At 60.3% G+C, this 24,798-nt stretch overlaps 2 protein-coding genes and 1 pseudogene across 3 annotated transcripts; 1 reads left to right on the top strand and 2 right to left on the bottom strand.

Annotated features, from left to right (window-relative positions):
- Window positions 1-217: 217 nt before the first annotated feature.
- Window positions 218-6,414, bottom strand: LOC142047543 (heat shock cognate 71 kDa protein-like). The gene is made up of 5 exons (XM_075071185.1): window positions 6,148-6,414; window positions 4,647-5,405; window positions 2,970-3,168; window positions 2,421-2,653; window positions 218-637 (listed from the first exon to the last, which is right to left on the bottom strand). The coding sequence occupies exons 1-5, from the start codon at window positions 6,397-6,399 to the stop codon at window positions 455-457; spliced, it is 1,626 nt and encodes a 541-aa protein (XP_074927286.1). The 5' UTR covers window positions 6,400-6,414; the 3' UTR covers window positions 218-454.
- A 497-nt stretch (window positions 6,415-6,911) lies between these two features.
- On the bottom strand, window positions 6,912-12,311 carry LOC116834947 (heat shock cognate 71 kDa protein-like; annotated as a pseudogene).
- Window positions 12,312-20,704: 8,393 nt separating this feature from the next.
- LOC116834946 (interferon-inducible GTPase 5-like) lies at window positions 20,705-24,157 on the top strand. Of its 2 annotated transcripts, none has more exons than XM_032797370.2 (2): window positions 20,705-20,756; window positions 21,082-24,157. In XM_032797370.2, exons 1-2 carry the CDS (start codon window positions 20,752-20,754, stop codon window positions 22,316-22,318), a joined length of 1,242 nt encoding a protein of 413 aa, XP_032653261.1. In that variant the 5' UTR covers window positions 20,705-20,751; the 3' UTR covers window positions 22,319-24,157. The 2 variants fall into 2 exon arrangements, with proteins under 2 accessions (XP_032653261.1, XP_032653262.1); XM_032797371.2 differs by having other exon boundaries at window positions 20,730-20,756; window positions 21,078-24,157.
- Window positions 24,158-24,798: the final 641 nt, after the last annotated feature.

The raw sequence follows: 24,798 nt of genomic DNA, 5'->3' as shown, positions 1-24,798 counted from the left end.
GACACGCTGACTGCAGCACCCTGAGCCGTCCTCGGCTTAAGCTGAATAGCTCAAGCTCCTGGCGTCGCCGAGAGCCCATGTTCTCCTCCAGGACTCCTGGGTTCCAGCCCAGTCCTCCCCAGTCCCCTACATTCACCCAAGTCCCTGCTGCACCCTGGACCGGCCTTTCAGCTCCAAGCCCCAGTCCCCAAGAATGAGGCAACACCGGCCCAGCATGTTAAACTGGTGCAATAATTTATTCTGAGCCGACAGAGCTGGATTCTCAGTGCAGTGGCAGGGGATGGGGGCCGACCCCCACTAAACACAGCAAGTCATAGTTGGGGGGGCCCCGCTAGAGCAGAGACTCCTGGGAAAGCCGTGGGGTAAGCCAGCCAGTGACCCGCCCCTTTCCCCGTGGATGTGTGATATGTGTGTCGGCCTGGCTGGGGAGGGACGGGGTCTGTGGCCGGGTCTCTCAATCCACCTCCTCAATGGTGGGGCCGGATGAGCCTCCCCCAGCCCCGCTGGCCCCAGGGAAGCCCCCAGGCATCCCCCCTGGCATGCCACCGCCGGCGCCCTGGTACAGCTTGGTGATGATGGGGTTGCAGACGTTCTGGAGCTCCTTCTGCTGGTGCTCATATTCCTCCTTCTCCGCCATCTGTTGGGGGGGGACGGACAGGGGGGCAGAGTTAACTCCGTGCATGCCAGCCCCAATGCATCCCTCCCTTGCTGGTATCAACCCAGGCTTCACGGAGGGGGGTGGGTCTGTGGCTGTTCCCACTCATACAGGACAGCACAGCAGGTCCACCCACCCCCACCCATTGCTCCCTGGTGTGGGAGGGGGGCGGACAACGAGGCCCTGGTTGATCTCATGGTCTGCCCCCCCCACAGGAGGCTGCTAGGAGCCAGGGGAGATGCTGGGTCTGCCCCGTTCAGCAGTGCAGAGGCCCCATGGGAGGCTGCCCCAAGGCCTAGACATCCCCCCCCCCCAGCCCCTGCAACAGGGCCTCCCCCCAGCCCCTGCTTCCAGCCCTGGCTGAGGGGGTCTGCAGATGCTGGAACTCGGGCCCGGCTCTCTGCCGCCCCCCGGTGGGAGAGGTGCCCAGCTGCAGGCACAACCTGCTTGCCTGTATCTGGATCTCTGGAGCTTTTCTTATAGTGTAAGAATTTGGTTGATTGTAACAGATTCATATAAAGGAGGTTTGGGTGTAACGCAAAGGGCCCTACAGGTCAGATCCCGGATGTTAAGCTAAGGCAGATCTGTTACCTAGATAAGCGCCCATGCACGTGTCTAAGACCTTTTATCGAGACAAACAGACACTGGAAGAAAGGTACAAGGGGGGTTCCAAGTTGGCACCCACAGACTTCACAGGTGCACCTCCGGGGAAGAACAGAACTAACTTACGTGCGTAGGTACAGGTCATGAACACGCCCCAGCACACGAGCCCGTGGGCTCAGCGCACCCGACTGCTTTGTGGGCGAGGGATGAGATTTGGGCAGAGGAGGAAGGTTCCAGCCTGTAAAGGAGGTGACCCACCTCGCTGGAGCATTCCTCTTCCTCTTCCATCGTACCTACTGCGACTGCTACTGTTAGTGGGGCGTCCCTGTTCTTCTCCACTTTCTAGTTTTATTGGGTTTTGATTTTAAAGTTTAAATCAAGAAAACCCCAAACTTCGCTTCGGCAGCTTCTTCCAGGCTCTGCATCCCTCACTCAGGAACTGAGGGACCTGACCGGCGAGGCTGGGCCTGTGCCTCTCGGCGCCAGGCTATCGAGGACGCGTGCGAGTGTGTTAACCAAGGCTCTGGAGCCTGGAACACCAGGTGTGTCTTCTGAAGAGCAGTGACGCAATTGTAACTGTCTAACTGAGTATTTTATCATTTAATTACTATTTCACTGATTCTAATCCAAAGCCTTTAAGGCCGTATCGGTCTCAGTGGGAGCTTCCCGTCATATCCCCGAGGGTGCTTTGTAAATTCTGTGGAGCCTGATTCGGGACAAGAACTTTTATATTCTGATCAAACAGATTGGCGAGCCTGAAACCCGTATTATCCAAATTAATATTAACAATCTAAGCCTGGCACCCAGCTCTGTGTGGGGGGAGAAGAGAAACACGCAGGGTGACCCAGCGGTCCACCTCATTGCTGCTGGCGGGAACGGTCCTTTCACCTTGTCATGGGGGGGAGGGGAGACACCAACTCTAGGACCATCTAGTGGGGGGGGGGGCGGGAGGGGGACCTGCAATTTATCCCACTCCTCCACCAGAGCTGGAGGTGGCGGCTAGGAGCCAAGGACTCCTGGGTTCTCTCCCCAGCTCTGGGAGGGGAGCCAGTGGCTCCCTGAAGCTCTGGTCCCCACCTCTCCCTCACCGTGGGCCTCAAACCATGCCTGGTTCTCCAACTCGTCCCTGTCCCTGGTTCTGGCCCAGTCCACCCCCCCTCACCTGGTTCCGGTCCAGCCAGTTGATGACCTCGTTGCACTTGTCCAGGATCTTCTGCTTGTCCTCGGGCGCCAGCTTGTCCTTCAACTTCTCATCCTCGGCCGTGCTCTTCATGTTGAAGGCCAGTGACTCCAGCGAGTTCTTGGCCGCGATCTTCTCTCGCTGGACCTCATCCTCCGCTTTGTACTGCTCCGCCTCCTGCACCATGCGCTCAATCTCCTCCTTGCTCAGCCGGCCTGGCGGGGGCAGGAGACCGGCTCAGCATGGGGCTCCCTGGACACCTGGGTTCTCTTGCTGGCTCAGGGAGGGGAGTGAGGTCAAGTGGCTGGAGCAGGGGGAGCTGGGAGCCAGGACTCCTGGGTTCTCTCCCTGGCTCTGGGGTTCAATGGGTTAGAGCAGGGTTGGGGGCTGGACTCCTGGGTTCTCTCCCTGGTTCAGGGGTCCAATGGGTTAGAGCAGGGTTGGGGGCCGGACTCCTGGGTTCTCTCCCTGGCTCAGAAAGGGGAGTGGGGTCCAGTGGGTCAGAATAGGGCCAGACGCCTGGGTTCTCACCCTTGTCGTTGGTGATGGTGATTTTGTTCTCCTTGCCCGTGCTCTTGTCCACGGCCGAGACGTTGAGGATGCCGTTGGCATCGATGTCGAAGGTCACCTCGATCTGGGGCACCCCCCGGGGGGCGGGCGGGATGCCCGTCAGCTCAAACTTGCCCAGAAGGTTGTTGTCTTTGGTCATGGCCCGCTCGCCCTCGAAGACCTGCGGCGGGTGCCAGGCAGGGGGTTAGGAGGGGACCGGCCGCACCAGCCTGCGGACGGGCATGGGGTCCCACCCAGCCCTGCTCCCCACTGCCCAGCCAGACGCCCCCTCACCCGAGTTTCCCCCTTTTCATTCTGGGGGGCTCATTTCTGGGCACCTGCTGCTCTCTGCACCCCTGTCCCAGCCACCCTCCTGGTGATGCCCCACAGCTTGGCAATGACCCCCCCATGCTGCAGTGCCCCATGCCCATCCTCCCCCCCCCAAGCTGTGTCCCCCGGTTTGCACCCTCCCCCATGTCTCCTAGTCTCCCTCAAACGATATAGCCGTCTCGCTGCACCCCCATGTGCTTTATTCCCTCCCCACACACCTGGGTGAGCCCCCCATTCATTGCACCCCCTAAAGAGCCTCCCCAAATCTGCACCCCCTCCTGGCCTGCGCCCCCAGCTTTGTGCCCACCCCCTCCTTGCTTGGCACTATCCACCATGAGCTCTTTGTCCCCCTCCTCCGANATGCTTTAAATATTTTTATTTTATTACCAAAGTTTCCAGATGCTAGACCGGCAAATATATTTTAAAGCGTTTGGTAAACAAACAGTCTCCATTCAAAACTTGAAATGTTTGTCAACAATAACGATCAAGCGGGCACTTCAGAGAAGACACTGAACAGCTAAAGACAACATCCAGAATACTATCGTTTGCATCTCAGTTAACAAAAACTTATTGCTACTAACCTTATCAAGCTGGACTGCCTTCTCTTTGTAAGCACATAGGAAGCTGAGAAAGATCTGCTTCTATGCACACCCAAACAGAATAAACTGTTATTGACACTGACTTTTTAAGGTTAGGAACGAAAATAAAACTGAGAATGGGAAAATAACTGTCCCTGAACAGTGCAGAGTTCAGTCCAGTCTAGTCCACTTCTTCAATGGTTGGTCCCCCGGCGCCACCGGTTGGGCCGGCTCCTCCCTGGTACAGTTTGGTGACGATGGGGTTGCAGATTTTCTCCAGCTCTTTCTGTTTGTGCTCGTACTCGTCTCTCTCGGCCATCTGGTTGCGGTCAAGCCAGGTGATCACCTCCTGGCATTTGTCGAGCACTTTCTGCTTGTCTTGGTCGCTGATCTTGCCCTTCAGCTTCTCGTCCTCCACGGTCTGTTTCATGTTGTAGGTGTAAGACTCGAGGGAGTTCTTAGCTGACACCCGGTCGCGATTAGCTTCATCCTCCGCCTTGTACTTCTCTGCCTCCTGCACCATTCGGTCAATGTCATCTTTGCTGAGGCGGCCCTTGTCGTTGGTGATGGTGATCTTGTTCTCTTTACCCGTGCTCTTGTCGGAGGCAGTGACATTCAGGATACCATTGGCGTCTATATCGAAGGTGACCTCGATCTGGGGGACACCGCGAGGAGCTGGGGGGATGCCGGTCAAGTCGAACTTGCCCAGCAGATTGTTGTCCTTCGTCATAGCCCTCTCGCCCTCGTACACCTGCACCAGGACACTGTTCTGGTTGTCGGAGTAGGTGGTGAAGATCTGGGTCTGCTTGGTGGGGATGGTGGTGTTACGCTTGATGAGGGCGGTCATCACCCCGCCGGCTGTCTCGATGCCCAAGGACAGAGGAGTGACATCAAGCAGGAGCAAGTCCTGCACGTTCTCTGACTTGTCCCCCATGAGGATGGCAGCCTGCACTGCGGCGCCATAAGCTACGGCCTCGTCGGGGTTGATGCTCTTGTTGAGCTCCCGCCCGTTGAAGAAATCCTGCAGCAGCTTCTGGATCTTGGGGATGCGGGTGGAGCCGCCGACCAGCACCACGTCGTGCACCTGGGCCTTGTCCAGCTTGGCGTCCCGCAGGGCCTTCTCCACGGGCTCCAGCGTGCCGCGGAAGAGGTCGGCGTTGAGCTCCTCGAAGCGGGCGCGGGTGATGGCCGTGTAGAAGTCCACCCCCTCGTAGAGCGAGTCGATCTCGATGGAGGCCTGGGTGGAGGAGCTGAGGGTGCGCTTGGCCCGCTCGCAGGCCGTCCGCAGGCGCCGCACCGCCCGCTTGCTGCCCGTCACGTCCCGCTTGTGCTTGCGCTTGAACTCCGCCACCAGGTGGTTGACCATGCGGTTGTCGAAGTCCTCGCCCCCCAGGTGGGTGTCGCCCGCCGTGGACTTCACCTCGAAGATCCCGTCCTCGATGGTCAGGATGGAGACGTCGAAGGTGCCCCCGCCCAGGTCGAAGATCAGCACGTTGCGTTCGCCGCCCACCTGGGGGGAGGTGAAGGGGGAGATAGAGCATGCCGGGGGGGGCAGTGACCTCCCTCGCCCCCCACTCAGATCCCATTCCCAACCCCCCCCAGCTAGCCAGCCAGTCCCCATGCCCTCCCAACCGGGCCCAGCCAGTCCCGGATCGGCACCCTCTAGAGGCCAGGCCAGGGCCCACAGCCCATCGCTCTGCCCCCCACCATGGGGCCAGCCAGACCAGGATGCAGGGGTAGGGCCCTCGTATCCGACCCCCCACACTCTGGGGCCAGCCAGTCCCGGATCAGTGCCCCTAGAGGGACAGGACCCCCATATCCCATCCCCCCACACTCTGGGCCAGCCGGTCCCAGATGGGCGCCCCCTAGACGGTAGGGCAGGGCCCATATCCCATTGCTGTGCCCCCCCACCACTACCACGGGGCCAGCCAGACCGGGATGCCAGAGCAGGGCCCCCATATCCCAACTCCCCCAACACCCTGGGGCCAGCCAGTCCTAGATCAGTGCCCCTAGAGGGACAGGACACCCATATCACATCCTCCCACACCTTGGGGCCAGCCGGTCCCAGACGGGCGCCTCCTAGAGGCCAGGGCAGGGCCCATAGCCCATCGCTCTGCTCCCCATCATGGGGCCAGCCAGATCGAGATGCCGGGGCAGGGTCCCCATATCCCACCCCCCCACACTCTGGGGCCAGCCAGTCCCAGATGGGCGCCTCCTAGAGGCCGGGGCAGGGCCCTGCGTTCCCTGCTCACCTTCTTGTCCAGCCCATAGGCGATGGCAGCGGCCGTGGGCTCATTGATGATGCGCAGGACGTTCAGCCCGGCGATGGTGCCGGCGTCCTTGGTGGCCTGGCGCTGGGAGTCGTTGAAATAGGCCGGCACGGTGATGACTGCGTTGGTGACCGTCTGCCAGGGGAGGGGCAGGTCAGTGCAGGCTGGGGCTGCTTCCTCCCCAAAAGGAGGGTGTGTGGGGGAGACAGGACCCGGGGGAAGCTCCCTTCGCATCCCTTCTGCCCCAGAGGGTAACGATCTACTACTGCCGCCGGCTATCGGAGCGCCTCCTCCAGCCCACCTGGGGCGCTCTGGTGCCCAAGGTTCAAACCCTGCCAGAGCTCATTGAAAATGACAGAGATACGGCACCTCGGACATGGCCGGTGGTGGAGCCCCCAGGGGCAGCAGGAGCTGCCCAGCTTGGGAGACCAAACAGGCACTGAGTAAACCGGTTAGCCAGCCCTCAGCATATGGTACCGGGTGCTTAGGACACTGCCTCTGCAGGAGGGAAAGGAAGCTCTCTAATCCACTAGACGCCGACAGGGCCCAACATGAACCCAGGAGTCTGCCTGCCCAGCCTCCTCCCCCGCAACTACGGAACCTCACTCAAGCCGCGCCACTCCCCGTCCAGTCCAAAGTAGGTTCCAGCAGGCCCATGCTCCTAGCCTCCCCACCACGCCCCAAGCCTCTCGCCCACCCCTCCAGCGCATCCGCTTCCCCAGGCCTTCATGGCCGCCCCCCAAGCCTCACCTTGCCAGGTAAGCCTCAGCGATCTCCCTTCATCTTGGTGAGCACACGATGGAGGAGATCTCCTCGGCGTAGAAGGTCTTGGTCTCCCCCTTGTACTCCCCCCGGGGAAACTTCCCAAAAAAACCCCTGGGGCCGGCCCCGTCGTTCGATGATCCACCTGGGCAAGAGTACTGATAGCTGTTCCATGTCTGACTGCACCACAGGTCCATCTAGCGCCGGCCAATCAGATCGCGCTGCATCTGGTTACCGTCGGGGGAATTAGGAGAGGCACAAAGGATATGTAGTGGGTCAGAGGAACAGAGACAGGAATCCCTAAGGCACTCACCTTCCACACCCCCTGTCACCCAGGTCAGAACACCCCCCAAGCCCCTCAGCGGTCAAGCTACCCCAACTACTGCCCCTCCCTATTGATCTGATAGCCCCTTAGATTTCTGACCAACCCAGATGATCCCCAAAACGGGCTCCGTTGCTCACCTAAAAACAGCATCACCCCACCCAAGGGTTTCCGCGCAAGAGGACCCCTTCCTGCCTGCACAGAAAACCCACCAACTTGTTCACATCAGAGACCAACTGTCCTTGTCCACCTAGCAGAGGAAAGCTCCAGATCCCCTCCTCCCACCCCCCGAGCAGCCAGTCACTACCCGGGTACTATACGGAGCCGGCTCCCCCTAAGGAAAACCTGTGACGAACTGGGACTAGTTCTTAATGTTTGTCTCTAATACTGTTGTGCCTCAGTTGTACACCTAGCAGGTCTTAATTGTCTAGATGGTGGGATCAGTGCTGTATTGCGCGAGCAAAGGCCAGTTCACTAAATGCCGGCACTCTTGTCTCCTGGGCCCCCCCTCCTGCAAGTCACCTGAAGTGTGTTGATGACAAAGGACAGTGACTCCTTGGCCCGGAAAGGGTAGCTGACGCAAATGAAGGAGGCTGGCAAGTGGGCGATAGTACTGAGCTAGCTGGGGAAGGACTGAAGGAGACCTCCGGGTCTGGCTCAACTGACCCCCAAAGATTGACCCGGATCTGAGGTCCGTTCGCTAGTCAAACGCTAGCTATTTTTAGGATCCTTGCTCTTCATCGACTTAAGACACTCTTTTTACTGGCTCAGAGAGTCACGACGTCTAAGATTCTCACAATAGTAGGGGTCAATCTGCGGACCCTAATGTGCATCTCCCAGTCACCCTTCCCTGGGTGGCTCGCTGTGGTAACCCACCGAGGGCAGAGATGCTGAATGCTCCAAGGAGAGACCCAGGAGGTGAAGACGTGTGAGCTTCTTGCCCTGAACAAGTCTGCTCCAAGGGAGAGGAGGCTCCCCAAAGTCCTGACTGGCTTGGTGGGGAGCAGTTCCAGAGCATCGCCCGGGGACTCTGTGACAGGCCCCATTCCCCACCCCCTGAGCCAGCCAGTCACTACCCGGGGTCTAGATCGGAGCCGGCGCCCCCTGGAGGGGAAAGGCCCCATTCCCCACCCCCTGAGCCAGCCAGTCACTACCCAGAATCTAGATCGGAGACGGAGCTCCCTAGAGGGAACAGGCCCCACATCCTGGCGCTCACCGAAGACGGTGTTGGTGGGGTTCATGGCCACCTGGTTCTTGGCAGCGTCCCCAATGAGGCGCTCGGTGTCCGTGAAGGCCACGTAGCTGGGCGTGGTGCGGTTGCCCTGGTCGTTGGCGATGATCTCCACTTTGCCATGCTGGAAAACCCCCACGCAGGAGTAGGTGGTGCCCAGGTCAATGCCGACAGCTTGGCCCTTCGACATCTTGGCTGCAATGGGGGAAGGGAGGGGGTCAAATGGGATGCAGGAGTCCTGGCTCCCAGCCCCACTGATCTAACCCACCAGACCCCACTCCCCTTCCAGAGCTGGGGAGAGAACCCAGAAGTCCTGGCTCCCAGCCCCTCCTGCTCTAACCACTAGACCCCACTCCGCTCCCATAGGTATACTAATGTTAACAGAATTTAGTTCAGTAAGATCCACTATTAAGCTTGAATTCCGAGGTCCCATCTGAGGGGTGTCGGGGGAGATACTGGGCCAGATGGGCCCTGGGTCTGCGGCAGTTTCTAGAGGCTTGGAAGGATGCGATTTTGAAACCTGAGGTCGGTGCCCCGGCCCGGCACCACACACAACCCCCCCCGGCCACATTTCTCTCACTGCTGGACCCATTGGCCGAGGAAGAGCACCGCTGCCTGAGAAGCACCTGGAAACCCAGCTCTGATGAGACACGGATTCCCACGGGAGGCTGGCGATCTCAGCGGCAGTCGTTAAATAGTTCATGTCTGACCCATCCAGAGGGACCAGAGAGCAAGGGTGAAAAATCGGGATGGGTGATAGGATCCTAGACAAAGCCCCGAACATCAGGACGTCTGGTCATCCGAGACACCCCTTCCCCACCCCACCAATTTCCTGCAATGGGCAACATTTCAATAGATTTTTGTAAACACCAATATCATCCGTCAGAATGAGAAAACCCCCAGTTCTGCCAAATTCTGTATCTAGATCAACAGGCTATTCTCGTGTGTGTGCGTGGCCCCATCTGCCCCCTGCTGGGGGGGGGCGTGTCTCTGCCGGAGGGAGCTGAGCGAAGTTGCTGGAACAGCCCAGGTCAGGGCTGCAGACCCATCCCTGGCCCCATGCCCCCACTGGTCTTTCTAGAAACAGTCCTCACTTGGCCCCTGGCCCAAGGGGGCGGCCCACCCGGCTGCCCAGCCAATCGCAGGCCCTGTGCCCCCCCCAGCCGATCCATGGGGCAGCGCTGCCAGCTGGCAGGGGGACAGGGAGTTTATGCAAGAGGAAAGGGGGCCCTCCAAGCTCAGGTCTGGGGTAACACCCCCATCTCCCTAGGGCACCCTGCTGGTCCCAGGGTACAGCCCATGCCCCCGCTCCACCCCAAAGCCTGGCCAAAACTGCCAGCACCCCTTTGGCACCCCAGAGAGGGAAGCTGCTCATCCCTACTCCCTGTGAAGTAGGGACCCCCCTGCTCTAACACCAGACCCCACTCCCCTCCCAGAGCAGGAGAGAGAACCCAGGAGTCCTGGCTCCCAGCCCCCCTGCTCTAACCACCAGACCCCACTCCCCTCCCAGAGCTGGGGAGAGAACCCAGGAGTCCTGGCTCCCAGCCCCCCTGCTCTAACCACCAGCCCCAACTCCCCTCCCCTCTCAGAGCTGGGGAGAGAACCCAGGAGTCCTGGCTCCTAGCCCCCCGCCGCTTTAACCCACCAGTCCCCACTCCCCTCCCAGAGCTGGGGAGAGAACCCAGGAGTCCTGGCTCTAGCCAGTTGACCTCATTCCCCCATCACTCAGTTGGGGACAATTCTATCAAGCGCGGCCTAGCACAGCATCGGGCAGAGCCTGACCCCGGCTGGGGTCCATGGGCCTTCGCTCTCCTGGAGTCTGGTTTGGGCACCTGGCCCCACACGCAGGTCCTGGCAGGGCGCTAGAGGAGACCGGCTGGTTTTCAGGGCCACACACACAGCTCATGCTCCACTGGAGTTAGGATCTGGGTTATTTACCCCCCCAGCCCGGCCATCAGATGTCCAGCTCTTATCGCTCTGGGGCTGGCGCGGGAGTCCCCCGGCTCAGAGCCCCGCCCGGCTGTGCCCTTGCCCAAGCGATGTGGTGAAAGGCTCTGCTAGTCGCCAGTGGCAGGGCCTGTGGTCGGAACAGGGTGGTCCCGCTGTCTCCGGGCGCTGGCTCTGGGGAGTGCCGGGAACGGACAGCACAGAACGCAGCTCTCAATGTGACAGCCAGCATGAGAGCCGCGTGTCCGAACCGATAGCGAGTGCCCCAACCCTCCCTGCTCTAAGCCACTAGTCGTCCCCCTGCCCTGGCCCCTGCAACCCAGGAGTCCTAATTTGCACTCCAGCTCTGGGAGGGGAGTGCGGTCTAGTGGTTAGAGCAGGGCTAGGCACCAGGACTCCTGGGTTCTTTCCCTAGCTGGGGGGGGCGGGCAGGGTCTACTGGTTAGAGCGGGGAGGGTTGGGGCACCAGGGGAGCAGGGTGGGGCTGCTGCCAATGCAGCAAGCTGAGCAGTGGTGTGTGAGCGTGCGCTGGAGGGGGGCGGCAGGACCTTACTTCACAGCCCCCCCCCCCCCCGCAGGGGCTGTCCACGTCTGGCGCGCAGATAAGGGGGGGCGGGGCGTTTGTGGCTCCGTGTTTTGCTCGGATCCGATCCCCCGTTACAGCCCCAAGGGCGTCGCCCCGGCGCGGTTTGTTCCCAGCCCCCCAGTGGGGCCGTGACAGCGGCACCGAGCGGCGCCCCAAGCCCTGCCCCGCCCCGCCCCAGCCCCCGGGGAGAGGCCGATCGGGCCCCAACTCGGCAGGGCGGTTCGGGGAGCGGGGCAGGCTCCAGCGGGGGAGTTTGAAGCGGTTTGGAGCCGGGGCTCTGGAGCTACGGGGGCCCCGATGGAGGGTCCCCCCTGCCCCCCGGGATTCGCAGGTCTTGTTTCTGCAGCCTCCGAAACTTCCGAGCTGGGTGGACCCCTCCACGTAACCCCTAATCCCCCGCTCGTGGCAGCGCTCCCGGAGGACGAGTGGGGGGACCCGCCCTACAGAGCCCCTGCAGCTGCGGATACCCCCTGGCCCCCCAAACTAGAGACCCCTCCGCCGGGGGGCAATCCACCCCCGTGCCCCACATTATGCCCAGACCTCTGGCGGCAAGGGTGGGGGTGCCTGGGGGTTACCCCTATTTACAGAGCACCCCCCCAGGACGCAGCACCCCCAGTTACATTCCAGAGGCCAGCGTGTCCCGAGAGGGGCAGGGAGGGGAGAGCCAGGGGCTAGGTGGGGGTTGGTCGGCCCGGAGGGGGAGGAAAGATCCCCCCGCCAGCCAGAGAGGGGCCCTGGGGGCTGTGCCAGGGGCCGCCCGTCAGAGACTATTTATGGGGGTGACGCTGTTGTGCCGTATATGGCCCGGGTCCCGGTGGGGAGACCTTCACCGGCCCCAGGAAGGCAAATTATCAGCTCTGCCGGGACGGGGAAACTGAGGCACAAGGGGATTTCTCTCCCCCGCCCCCACCACTTAGCAGCCTAGCTAGGGAGAGAACCCAGGAGTCCTGACTCCCAGCCCCCAACCCCAGTCCACTAGACCCCCCCCCCAACTCCCCTGAAGAGCTGGGGGGAGAAACTTCCCTCCCCAAAGTAAGAATTCAGGAGTCCTAGCACCCTCCCCCCCGTCAGCCCGGCTCCAACCAGAGGGGAAACAACGGGGCGAGCACCAGCACGTGAATAAATCCTGGTGAAAACATCTGTCGGCGCGAGCAAGCCCGGACCCCCCGTCCCGAAACCCGCCCCCGCTACCTTGGCTCCGTGCGCCCCAGCTGTGGCTACGCTCCGGCCCGGCTCGCCCCCCCCCGGCTATATACGGGTCCGGCCCCCCACCCCGCCGCCCCTTTGCAGAAGCTTCTGGACTTGGCCGCCTGCCTGGGCCAATCGGGGCCGGCCTGGGCCGCTCCGTCACCGGGCCGGGGGGGGCGCAGCTGCCGGAATTGGCATCGGGCTGGACGCTTTGGGGAGCTGGGAGGGTCCTGGGTTGAGCCGGCCCCGCCCCTATCGGGGGGAGGGACTAATTGTGGCCCAGCCAGGGGGTTATTTTGGGACTGGGCAGGTGACACAAAAGTGGGGGGCGGATGTGCCCCCCTGCTTTGCCTTGGCATGGAGAGGGCTCCAGGGCTGGTTAACCCCCTTCCCCGGCAAAAGGAGCCCCCTCCCTGGCCAATGTGGCCCCCCAGAGCACCCTAACCCCCCAGCGACCCCTGGCCAAATTCCCCCTCCCTGCCAATCCCCTCCCAGCCTCCAGGCCCATGTGCCCCTGCACAGCCCCCTCCCCTGCAGACCCAGGCCAAATGGTCCCTCCCCCACAGCCTGTGTGCCCCCCAACAAGGCAACCAGATGTCCTGATTTTCTATTACCCCAACCCCGTCCCAATTTTTCACACTCGCTCTCTGGTCACCCGACCCCCAGAGCCCCCTCCCCTGAGCCAGTCAGTTCCTCGCTCTGCGACCGGACTGGGGCTGGTGCCCTCCAGAGGGGAAAGGCCGTGTGCAGTGCTGGGTTCAAATCCTGTTAGAGGTTACAAGTGAAATGAGTTTCCCAGTCTCAAGAAAACCCCCTGAGGGACACTGCAGAACCGGGGCAGAGTTCAGCCTCTCAGCCCAGGGCTGGGCTAACAGGGGGCTGTGGGTCGGGAATGAGGGGCACCCACTGAGCTGTGCCAGGGGGGAGCCCGGGGCTGGGCTAGCAGGGGGCTGCAGGTCGGGAGTGAGGGGCACCAGCAGAGCTGTGGGGCAGGCAGGACTGGGCTGGCAGGGGCTGCAGGTTGGGAGTGAGGGGCACAGGCAGAGCTGGGGGGGAGGAGGGGCTGGAACTGGCACAATCAGCTGTTTACCGGCCTGGATCCGTGATCCCTTCAAGGCCTGTTACTGACTCCATCAGCACAAAGCTCCTGGCGGGATCGTGGCCTATGAACAGCAGTAGCTGCCCTGGACCTTGGTGGGCACAGAGATCTCTGCTCCTGTGGCTGACATGTGGCCTAATCCTGATCCCCCAATAACCCCCTAGGACCTCCAAAACCCACCTGATCCCCCAATAATCCCACAGATCCCCCAAACTGACCTGCTTTCCCCAATAACTTTTTTATGCCAATTTCCCCCTCCCATCTCTGCCCTGTGCAGAACTCCCCTCACATGCTCAGCCCCCCTTTACCCACCCTCCTGTCTGGGCCTGGGGACCCCAATGGGGGCAGGGACCTGCTGCAACAGCCGGTGCTCAGTGGATTCCCAAGCCGGCAGGGTGGGGCAATGGAGGGGAGGAGCTCTGGGGTCCTGACATCAGGTCCCCGTCGGACAGACATGCTGTGTCTAACTGCTGCGGAACCCCCCCCCCCAGGGACCCCCCCCATATGGAATCAGAGTCACAGACCCCGGGGTTTGGAAGGGCCCACAAGGGTCAGCTAGTCCCAGCCCCTGCCAAGAGGCAGGATCGGTTGGGTCTAAGCCGGGGTTCTCAACCTCGCTGCACCGCAACCCCCTTCTGACCATAAACATTGCTACATGACCCCAGGGTGGGGGCAAAGCCTGAGCCCGCCTGAGCCCCGCGACCCTGGGGGGGAGGCACAGCCAACGCGTGAGCCTCACGTGGGGGGCCCGTAGCCTCAGCCCTGCAGCCCAGGGCTGAAGCCCTCGGGTTTTGGCTTGAGTCCTGGCCTGCCCCAAGCACCTGCTTGCTGCGCCGGTGCCTGGAGCCAGCCCTGAGGGCCAGTGAGGATTGGGTTTTAGTCCTGGGCCCCAGCAAGTCTGAGCCAGCCCTGGGCACCCTGTTAAAATGGGGTCCCGACTCCCAGTTTGAGAACTGCTGACAGATGCTGTCCAGCCTCCTCTCGAAACCCTCCAGTGGAGGAGCTTCCAGGACCTCCGGAGGCATCTGGGCCACTGGCTGTTCTTACAGCTGGGGAGTTTGTCCTGAGGTTTAACCTAAATCTGCTCTGCTCCAGTCTGAACCTGTTGCCTCTTCTCCTGTCCTCTGTGACCAGAGAGAACAACTTGTCTCCATCTTCTTTATGGAAGCCTTGCGAGTATCTGAAGACCCCGATCATGTCCCCCCTTAATCTCTTTTCCAAGCAAACCAGCCCCAGTTCCTTCAGCCTTTGCTCCTATGATCTGCATTCCATCCCTTTGATCATCTTTGTCGCTTGCCTCTGGGTCCTTTCCAGTTTATCTCCATCCTTTCTATGCATTGGTGACCAAAACTGGACACCGTCCTCCAGATGAGGCACAGAGCGGTCCTGTCACCTCCCGCGACTCGCATGCTCTGCCTCTGCTAATGCAACCTAACAATGCATTTGCTTTTTTCGCACCAGCATCGCACCACTGGCTCGTGTCGAGGTTGTGATCCGCCCTGACTCCCAGCTCCTTCTCAGCGGGGCTGCGGCCAGGCCAGTCCTCCCCCAGTCCGTATGGGGGCACTTGGCTTTTCTTCCCTAGGTGGAAGAACCTTCCATTTGTCTGGCTTGAATTTCATTGTCGTCTACAGCCCAGTTCTCCAATTTATCGAGGTCCCTCTGAATTCTGGTGCATCCTCCAAAGTGTTGACACAAAACTGGGGTGGGGGGGGAGGAGAGTTGCCATCTGCAGAGTTGATCAGTCTCCTCCCTAGTCCAGGGCACTGACGCGGATGTTAAACAACACAGGGCCCAGAACAGAGCCTGTGGAGCCCCACTTGGGACCTCCCTCCAATCCCATGTGTCCTTCCATTCAGTTACTCCTTGTTTGCGGTTGTTTAACCCAATTTTTACCCACTTCATGGCCGCATTTCCCCAGCTGACCTATCAGACCGACCTGTCATGGAGGTCACAGGTTCCGGGTCTCTCAGACTGACCGTGACTTCTTTGGCTTCAGTCCCTTGCAGCGGCCGGGCTGGAGCAGCTGTCAGCCCCCCCTGCGCCCAGGAGCTGCGGCAGAACCGGAGCAGTGGCTAGTGGTCAGCCCCTGGGGCCGGAGCAGTGGCTAGTGGTCAGCCCCTGGGGCCGGAGCAGTGGCTAGTGGTCAGCCCCTGGGGCTGGAGCAGTGGCCGGCGCTCAAGGCCCCCGTAGGGCCCCCGGTAGTCACCCTCGCCCCCACTGGATATTTTTAGTAACACTCAGGGTCAAGTCACAGGCTTCCGGGAGCTTGCCCATGAGCCGTCCGTGACTTTTACCGAAAATACCCGGGACAAAATCTTACCCGTAGTCCCATGGGACACGGACGGGGACGGGAGCCCGGCTGCACTCCAGGGCCATGACATCTCCTGCATCCCCCCTCCTCCAAACCCACTCCCCTGGCAAAGCCGGGCACTGGGCTGGTTCGCCCCGGGAACTCGCAGACTGAATGTTGGCTACTTGCTCGAGTGGCTACCCAGGGATGGAGGTCAGGCTGGCCTAGAGCTCCCCGGCTCCATGGGGGCACTATGGGAGCCCCTCCCCAGCCAGGGACCCCTCCAGGGACCCCCCCCAGCCAGAGAACACCCCCCCCAGCTAGGGAACCCCGAGGAACCCCCTCCCCAGCTAGGGAACCACCCCCAGCCAGGGACCCCTCCAGGGACCCTCCCACCCCAGCCAGAGAACCCCCCTCCCCAGGTACGGGAACACCCTCCCACCCGAAACCCCCCCAGCTGGACACCCAGGAACCCCTCCCAGCTTGGAACACCCCCAGAAACCCCACCCGCCATGGACCCCCACGGAACCCCCTCTCCCAGCTAGGGAAACCCAGAGAACGCCTTCTGCACCGCCTAGGGAACCCAGGCCCCACGTCCCCCGGGTTTGCGCAGAGAGTAGGGGCTGGGCCTCACGGCTCCTCCCTCAGCCAACCAGGAGGCCGTTGGAAGGGCTCGGCCAATGGGATGGGAGCTACCCCCCTCCAGCCCCGCCCACTGGTTCTGCACATCCTCTGGCGCCCCCCTCCTCATCACCACCCCGGTAACCATGCCAACCAGGGAGACCTGGGATGGGAGGAGAGCAGCACCCCCCCCAGCTCCGCTGGTGCCCCTCACTCCCGACCTGCAGCCCTGCAGCCAGCCTGCCCCCCCCGCCAGCTCTGCTGGTGCCCCTCACTCCCGCCTGCAGCCCTGCCAGCCCACGCTGCCCCCGCTCCACGCTCTGCGGGCCCCACTCCCGACCTGCAGCCCTGCCCACGCCACCCTGCAGGTCGGGAGTGAGGGCACCGGGCAGAGCGGGGGGCAGGGGCCTGCAGGTCGGGAGTGAGGGCACCGGCAGGCCTGCGGGGGAAGGGCGGCTCCAGCCCGCAGCTTGCCCAGGCCATCTGGGGGCGCACAAGGCCGCGGGGGGCCGCCGTGCTTGGGGCAGCGCAAATGGCGCTGGCCGCGGCTGTCTGGAGACGAGCCGCTCTCCTCTTGGTTGGCACTGTTCAATAAAGGAGCCTTTGCGGATCGGACCTGCTGGCCTTGCCCGCCTCTCTCGCTAGACAAGGAGCTTTGCGTCTGGGTTCAGATCCCGCCGCACCCTGCGGGGAAGGAGCCCTGGTGCGGGCCAGCCTGATGTGCAGGCGCGGCTGCTCTAATCCAGCACTGGGCTCCTCCCCCGGCCGCCTGCCTGGGCCTTTCGGTTTCCATTTCCCCCTCCCGCGTTGCTGGATTGGAGCAAACCGCCCAGCAGCCTCCTGGAGCCCCTGAGAAATGCTGTGAGTGGGCGCCTCCCCTGGACTCCTCTGTTCTCGCTGGCTCGGGAGCAGAGGGCGATCTAGTGTTAGAGCAGGGGGGCCGGACTCCTGGGTGCTCTCTCCAAGAGGAAGTTTAGTGGTAGAGTATGGGGGGGGCAAACTCCTGTTTTTTTCTTGGCCCTGGGAGGGGAGTGGGTTTAGTGGTTAGAGCGAGGGGCTGGGACCCGGATCTTGGGGGTTTTCGTTCCCTGACCGGGAGGGGAGTGGGGTCTCAGTGGGAACCTAGCCCAAAAACCTCAATCTCCTCCCCTTTCCCAAGCCACGCTCTCCAGCCTCCACTTCCATTCTCGTGGCAGAGCCCTGCCCCCTTGGAGCTGCGACGTGCAGAGCCATCAGCACTGACCCGGACGGCAAGGGCGGGCTGCCTGACCAGGCCCGGTGTGGTCGCAGTAGGTTTCCAACCAGGCCAGGGGTTTTTCCGTGGAACCCTGCTGGAATCATGGCAGGGAGCACTCGAAGGGTGAGACATGGGGAGAACTGGAGCGATTGGGCAACCACGGGAAACTCTGAGAAGCAGGGCGTACCTGGCTGGGAAGAGGCTCGGGGCAGTGGATGGTTGGAGGGGGTTGGGGGAGAGGGGTTGGGAGGCCGAAAAGTGGAAGGTACGGGTGACCGCGCTGGCCCATGCAGCTTCACCTGTCCACCGAACAGATCTTCTCGGCAGGTTTGATCACAGTCGGCAACAGATGTGCATTTTATGGTCTCAGGTCCTAAGTCAACAATGGACAGCAGGAGTGAATTCCATTCTACTGAACCCTCCCACTACGTGCCAAGGAACATGTGATCTCTTCCGAGGACAACGAATAGGTCAGCACTCAGAGGGCCAGAAATAAATGGTCCGCCGTCGAAGTGGAGCCACCAACAGGAAGTTCCACGTCGGAGAGACCACAATGCCATTGAGCCCTCCCAAGTTAAGGGGATCCTAACCGCTGCCCAGACACTAACATGAGCTGAATAGCGAGAGGTCTCCCGTCCGAACTTTTTCTTTAGAAATAGAAAAATACGCGGAAAAAAACTTTTCTCAACGTTAAAAGGTCTATTCCCACCCTATACTCCCCGAACCCAATGAGTCTCAAAAGGATCTCACGGGAGTCCGGCGCTACTAGGATTCCCACGCACCGCACCACACCACACTACCGGGCCGAGCGGTACCTGGAGCAGGTGGGGGTTATGCGCTTCGTTCTTCCATATCTTGGTGGCTGTCGCACTTATGAAGAGCGGTTTTCGGACAACAACAAACAGAGGAAGAACCACGCCCAGCTGTGGCCCAGCTGGCCGCGGCGGGCAGCCTCTCTGAAGCAGTGCAGGCCTTTACTTTTAAAACTCATATTCCGTCTCCCCGCGCCAAGAGAAGTAGACGGAGGATAAGGAACCTGCGGCCGTCCCGCCCGGCGCCGACCAGAGCGCCCTCCAGGAGAGCGCCAGGGTTGGCGGGGCGACCAGGAATCCCGACCGCAGTGTATGAAAAACTTGGCACGTCCCCGGGAGGGCCAGCTGGAAAGGGAAGGACGTTTGTGGGTGCAGCTCCAAGAGTAATTTTTCTGCTCTTCTCCTTTCCAGCTTGCATGCTCGGACTCCGCGGCTGAGGCCACGCTGGCGGAGGAGCTGGCGGGCACAACGCCTACCGCTGCTCCTGGCCTGCCGGGCCTCACTTTTTGTCGGGGTCGGGCATTGTCGGGAGGGAAAGTCGCGCCCAGGGAAGGCAAACGCGTCGGGCCATAATGGTCATGTCGGGGAGAAGGGCCCTCAGCGGCGCCATCGGCTTCCGAGGCAAGTAAAAGGCGCATGAACACGGGGCCCGCTGCAAAAAGCACTAAAATATAAAAGGACATCACGTGCCCAGACGACAGCGGGCTGGTGTGATAGACGCGGGTTCCTCCTAAAAATAATGGCGCACTAAAAATACCTATGTTAACAAAGAGAAAGGATACTCCCTAGCGCATAGCTTCGCCCATGGATAGAGATCCCTGGGGCGTGAATGGCCAAAATACCTGCTGTGAACCTATCTTCTTGCTTTGGGCCCAGCCCGGCGGGGTTTTGAACCGCGCATCCCCGCTTAGGCATTGCGATGGCAGTGGCATCAAGTGCGGGCCAGGTGCGCTCTGCACTGGCCGGGATCTTCCCACGGAAGGCGGGCGTGACTGTGCTGCAGTGCTCAGGCCACGCCGCTGGGCAGGCGGCCCGCGCCTGGCGCCCCACAACCAGACAGGTCTTTGAATTAAAAGGATAACACCTTTTGCCGCATCCGCTGTGGCAGACGGGAACTTAGTGGACGTCTGTGCGTCGACTGGACCTGGGTTGTGGCCGCTGACTGAGCAATAATAGTCCTAGGCCGCTAAAAAGGCATCAGACCACAGCGCCTGGAGGCGCGACTTTTGCCAAGGGATGGCCAGTTCGGTGCATAGCTGGTAGGCTTGCTGTAGACCATGAGAGGACGGTAGGGAAAGATAAGGGATCTTCACGAGTGGTCCTTCCGAGAAAGGTACCAGTCAGCTGAGATATTACGAACAATTGCGCTAGCATGCCCACCGCACCATCGCGGCCTAGTGCTATCCTCACCAGAAGGTTATTTCTGGCACTTCGTAGCTAGTACAAGTGGTAGGGAAAGAAACGGAGAACCCAGCTGACCTCAGAAGGTCAACACAAGCGAGATACGGTAAAGAAAGCCATTTTCTTACCTGTTATGAATTTTTACTGATGACACAAGGTCAGTCCTCCTAACTAAGAGGGTTTTCCTTTTCATCACATCTGTAAGAAAACACGGAGCAATGTCACTCGGCTGTCTTCATTGTCAGTCTCATGTCACGGCCTCTGAAGGCTCGTGGGATGCTGTTGTGGCCTTTAAAACCTGGATCGTCTGGGTTTAAGGAGGTGGGAGAGAAGGAAGAATGAATATGGGGCGAAGTCGGAACAACCAGAATACCCTAAAGCTAGGCCGGGGCCGCAGTCCATCGTATTGGGCGCAGAGAGATGGCAGACCGCCGTCTTAGCTACCCGGGGAGGCAAATTTGGAGGATGAAGAGTCCATCCCGCAGCGCTGTGCAGAAGTATGGGCTGACTGCAACAGTCGAAGAGTCCTTTTGTAATGCATACTGTGTCCGGCACAAGACCCAGCCTCCTGGCAAGATCCTCTTGCCATCTAAATATGGTAAAACACCTCTTCTTCCTGTGGGAAGAAAAGGGGCTGCAGGTCGGGAGTGAGGGGCACCGGCAGGCCTGCGGGGGAGCAGGGCCGGCTCCAGGCCCCAGCTTGCCAGGCGCATGCTTGGGGCGACAGGCCGCGGGGGGGCCGCCGTGCTTGGGGCAGCGAAATGGCTGAGCCGGCGGCTGTCTGGAGACGAGCCGCTCTCCATTGGTGTGTGCACTTGTCAATAAAGAGCCTTTGATCGGACCTTGCTGGCCTTGCCCGTCTCTCGTGCTCAGACAAGGAGCTTTGCGTCTGGGTTCGAGTCCCCGCGCAGCCCTGCGGGGGAGGAGCCCTGGTGCGGGGCCAGCCTGATGTGCAGGCGGCTGCTCTTAATCCAGCCCTGGGCTCCTCCCCCGGCCGCCTGCCTGGGCCTTTCGGTTTCCATTTCCCCCTCCCCGTTGCTGGGATTGGAGCAAAACCGCCCAGCAGCTCCCTGGAGCCCCTGGAGAAATGCTGTGAGTGGGGACCCCGGACTCCTGGGTTCTCTCGCTGGCTCCGGGAGCAGAGTGGGATCTAGTGGTTAGAGCAGGGGGGGGCCCGGACTCCTGGGTTCTCTCTCCAGCCTTGGGAGGGGAGTGGGGTTTAGTGGTTAGAGTATGGGGGGGGGCAGACTCCTGGGTTCTTTCCTTGGCCCTGGGAGGGGAGTGGGGTTTAGTGGTTAGAGCGAGGGGGGGCTGGGAGCCCGGACTCTTGGGTTCTGTCCCTGACCCTGGGAGGGGAGTGGGGTCTAGTGGGAACCTAGGCCAAAGAAACCTCAATTCTCCCCCTTTTCCAAGCCAGCTCCTCCACCATGCAGAGCCTGGAGCTGCGGGAGCAGGACCTGACCGAGATGGGCTCCCTGATCCAGTCCCGTGTGGTGCTGGAGGTTTCCACCCAGGTCCAAACCCTGCTGGATTCACTGGACTCTGCCACCCTGGACATCGCCGTGATGGGCGAATCTGGTGCTGGCAAATCCACCTTGGTCAATGCCCTCCGTGGCCTGAGCGACTCGGACCCCCGTGCCGCCCCCACCGGCGTCGTGGAGACCACTGCCGAGCCCACGCCCTACCCCCACCCCAGCCTCCCCAGCGTCCGGCTCTGGGATCTCCCCGGCACCGGCACCACCACCTTCCGGGCCGAGCGGTACCTGGAGCAGGTGGGGTTGATGCGCTTCGATTTCTTCCTTTTGGTGGCTTCGGAGCGGTTTCGGGAGAGCCACGCCCAGCTGGCCCAGGCCCTGGCCGCTGCGGGCAGGCGCTTCTACTTTATCCGCGCCAAGGTGGATCAGGACCTGCGGGCGTCCCGCCGGCGCCGGCCAGGCCGCTTCCAGGAGAGCCAGGTGCTGGGCGAGATCCGCGCAGACTGCGCCCGCCAGCTGGAGAAGGAAGGCGTGGCTGCTCCACGAGTTTTTCTGCTCTCTGCCTTCCAGCTGCATCGCTTCGACTTCCCGCGGCTGCAGGCCACGCTGGCGGAGGAGCTGGCTGGGCACAAGCGCCACGCGCTGCTCCTGGCCCTGCCGGCCCTGACGGCTGAGGCTGTGGGGCGCCGGAAGGAGACGCTGCGGTGCCACGTCTGGAAGAAGGCCCTGCTGGCATCCTTGGTCTCGGCGCTGCCGGGGCTCCCGCTGCAGCTCAACGTGCCCATGCTGGTGGAGACGCTGGGTTCCTACCGCCGCAGCTTCGGCCTGGATGAGGAGTCCCTGGGGGTGCTGGCCCAGGCGGGTGCCGGCTCCCCGCAGTGGCTGCGGGCCCAGGTGCGCTCGACACTGGCCCGGGATCTCTCCACGGAGGCCGTGCGGGACGTGCTGAGCCAGGCCACGCTCTGTGGGCAGGCGGCCGCCTGCCTGGCCCGCGCCCGCCTTCCGCTGCTGGAGAACCTAGTGGCCGGTGGCATCTCCTTTGTGGCTGCCTACTTCCTGCTGCACAGCGCCCTGGAGGACTTTGCCAGGGATGCCCAGCGGGTGCTGGAGGCTGCTTACAGGACGGAGGAGGAGGGGGGTCCTTGTGATCCCCCTGATCCCGGGTTCCTCTATGACTGAGGGAGGGGCCCTGCTGGGTGAGGGGGGCTGCTGGCAGCTTCATACCTCCCCCAGCCCTCTCCTACTTCTGTCCCTCTCCCCCTCTCTGCTTCCACCTCTGTCCCTTCACTGGGCCCCTCAGGGCCCCCTTAACAGAGCAATAACCACCCCCATCCCCACACCAGCTCCGTGGGGGGGCTAGAGCTGGGAGGACTCCCGGTGGGGCCAGATAACACCAGGACCCCACAGCTCCCTGGAGAGCGAGGTGCATTGTGGGTGGCCTGGGAGGGACGTGCGACCATGGTTGGACCTCAGCAGAGCGTTGAGGGAGGAGGTGCCCAGGAGGGGAGCGGGGTGGCCTGCGGGGCAGGATGATGGCTGGTGCGGTGGTGGTCTCCTGCGCTGACGGGATGGGCACCGTGTGCTCCCCGTGGAGACGTGGGGGCCGTGTCTCCTTCCAGCTGTGGTGTGGGATTGTGCAAACCAAGGCCTGGTCTATACATCAAATGTAGGTCATCGGAGTCACGTTGCTGGGGGGCGGGAAGGACCTGCTGTGGCTAGGCTGACATAACCCTGGTCTAGACACCGCTAGGCTGATGGAAGGAACCTTTCGTTAACGCAGCTACTGTCACTTGGGGAGGTTACGTTCCTATGGCGATGGCCAACCTCTTCCATCGCTGTTGGGCGCGTCTACGCTACAGAGTTAGGCCAGTATCGCCATGGTGACCTAGCTACGCCGCTAACACCCCGTAGGGTAACCACGGCCCAGGGCGTAGGGGATTGCAGGAGGCAGAGGTTGGGGGCGTCTTTCCCAGCGGAGCAGCCTTCTGTCGGAAAATGGCCTCTTGTTGGAATCGGAACGATGTGTGGGAAACGGCCACAAAAATGTGCATTGGGGAAAAATATTCAAGGCAAAAAAATCCCATTTTGCTACGAGTGTTTGGATGTCTGGGTTCAAAATTTGTCTTCTGGTTGGTCGTTTTCAATTTTTAACAATTTGTAGATGGTCAAAATTGGAAGGAAACGGTTTGGTTTTATCAGTTTTATTTTCTTGGATTTTTTTGTTTTGTTGGGTTTGATTTCAAAAAAGTCAGCGTTGGAAAGAAACATTTTGATTTTATTGAATTTTATTTCATTGGATTTGTTTAAATTTTAAAAAGTCAATATTGGAAGGAAACATTTCAATTATGTTGGATTTTTTTTAAATCAATATCAGAGGAAAACATTGTATTGGATTTTATTGCATATTTTATTTTATTATATTAACTTTTAAAGTTTGTAAAAGTCAAAACCAGAAGGAAACATTTTGCGTTTATTTTATTGGATTTTATCAGATTTTATTTTATTCAAATTGATTATATTGGAGTTTATTTGATCAGATCTTTTAAAAAATGTTATTGAACAGGAATGTTCCAATCAACCCCAAACCACAATAGTTTTTCCCAACGATTTTGTTTCATGGGGAAATTGTAGAATTTATTTTTGGTTTTCATCCTGATTCAGAACAAAACCAAATTTCAAAATATCCACATTTCCCATGGAGCAGAAATTCTGACTTTGGAGTAGTTCCGACGAGGAGCCAATCTTGGCCACAGGGTTTAGCTTGAGAGATGCTGGAGGGAGACGATACGCAAACGCTGCGTCCCTCTCACTGGGCTGAGAATCAGGCTTCTCTTTCAGTATCCAGGGTGTGGCTTGAATTGCCACCTCAAATCCAGATGTCAGAGCCCAAGTTCAGAGCCATAATACAGGTAACCTCTGGATCTCTCACTTGTTACATTAACTGGATAGTGGTAACAAAATAGCTCATTTTTGTAAAGCAAAGGATGTTTATTAATTAAAACCTCTATTTTTCTCAGATGTTTATTGAAGCATCTGTTTTTCTCAGACGCTGGCCACTGCGCCACCGAGCATCCAGAATGGCTGGAGCCGAAAACGGTCTGAAAAATATCAAAACTGGCCAATTTTCCAACAGGTAAGGCAGAAAATTCAAAACGAATCCAAGGGAATACTTTTCAGTGCGCGATTGGCCTGTGGAACTCGCTGCCACGTGATTGAAAGGTTCTGGAGCAGCTCCTCCTAGGACGGGTGTGTGACAAACAACCTAGTTGGTTTTAAGATAGAGCTTGATACATTTATGAGTGGGGTTCTGTGACGGGGTGGCCTGCGGTGATGAGGGTCTGGGACTGGTGGCCCAGGGGTCCCTTCCAGTGCTATGTCTTGTGTAACTAATCTCATGCTTCGGGGCACCTGCCTTTTGGGGTCAGGAAGGAAATCCAGCCCCCCCATGTATTCCAGGTTGGGTTTTTTCCCCTCCTTCCTCTGCAGCATCAGAGATCAGCCACAGTGGGAGACGGTACACAGGATGGAGTGGCCTGGTGCTCTGAGCTGAACTGATCCAGCGAATCCTGCCCAGTGAGTCTTGCTCACATGCTCAGGGGCTAGCGGATCTCCAGACCTGGGCTTGGGAGGGAATTCCCCCCGGGTCAGTTTGGCTGAGA

Source organism: Chelonoidis abingdonii, chromosome 11 (genome assembly GCF_003597395.2).
Source record: "Chelonoidis abingdonii isolate Lonesome George chromosome 11, CheloAbing_2.0, whole genome shotgun sequence".
Classification (NCBI taxonomy): Eukaryota; Metazoa; Chordata; order Testudines; family Testudinidae; genus Chelonoidis; species Chelonoidis abingdonii.
Note: the sequence above shows the minus strand (reverse complement) of the source record. Positions and strands in the feature narration are given on the sequence as shown.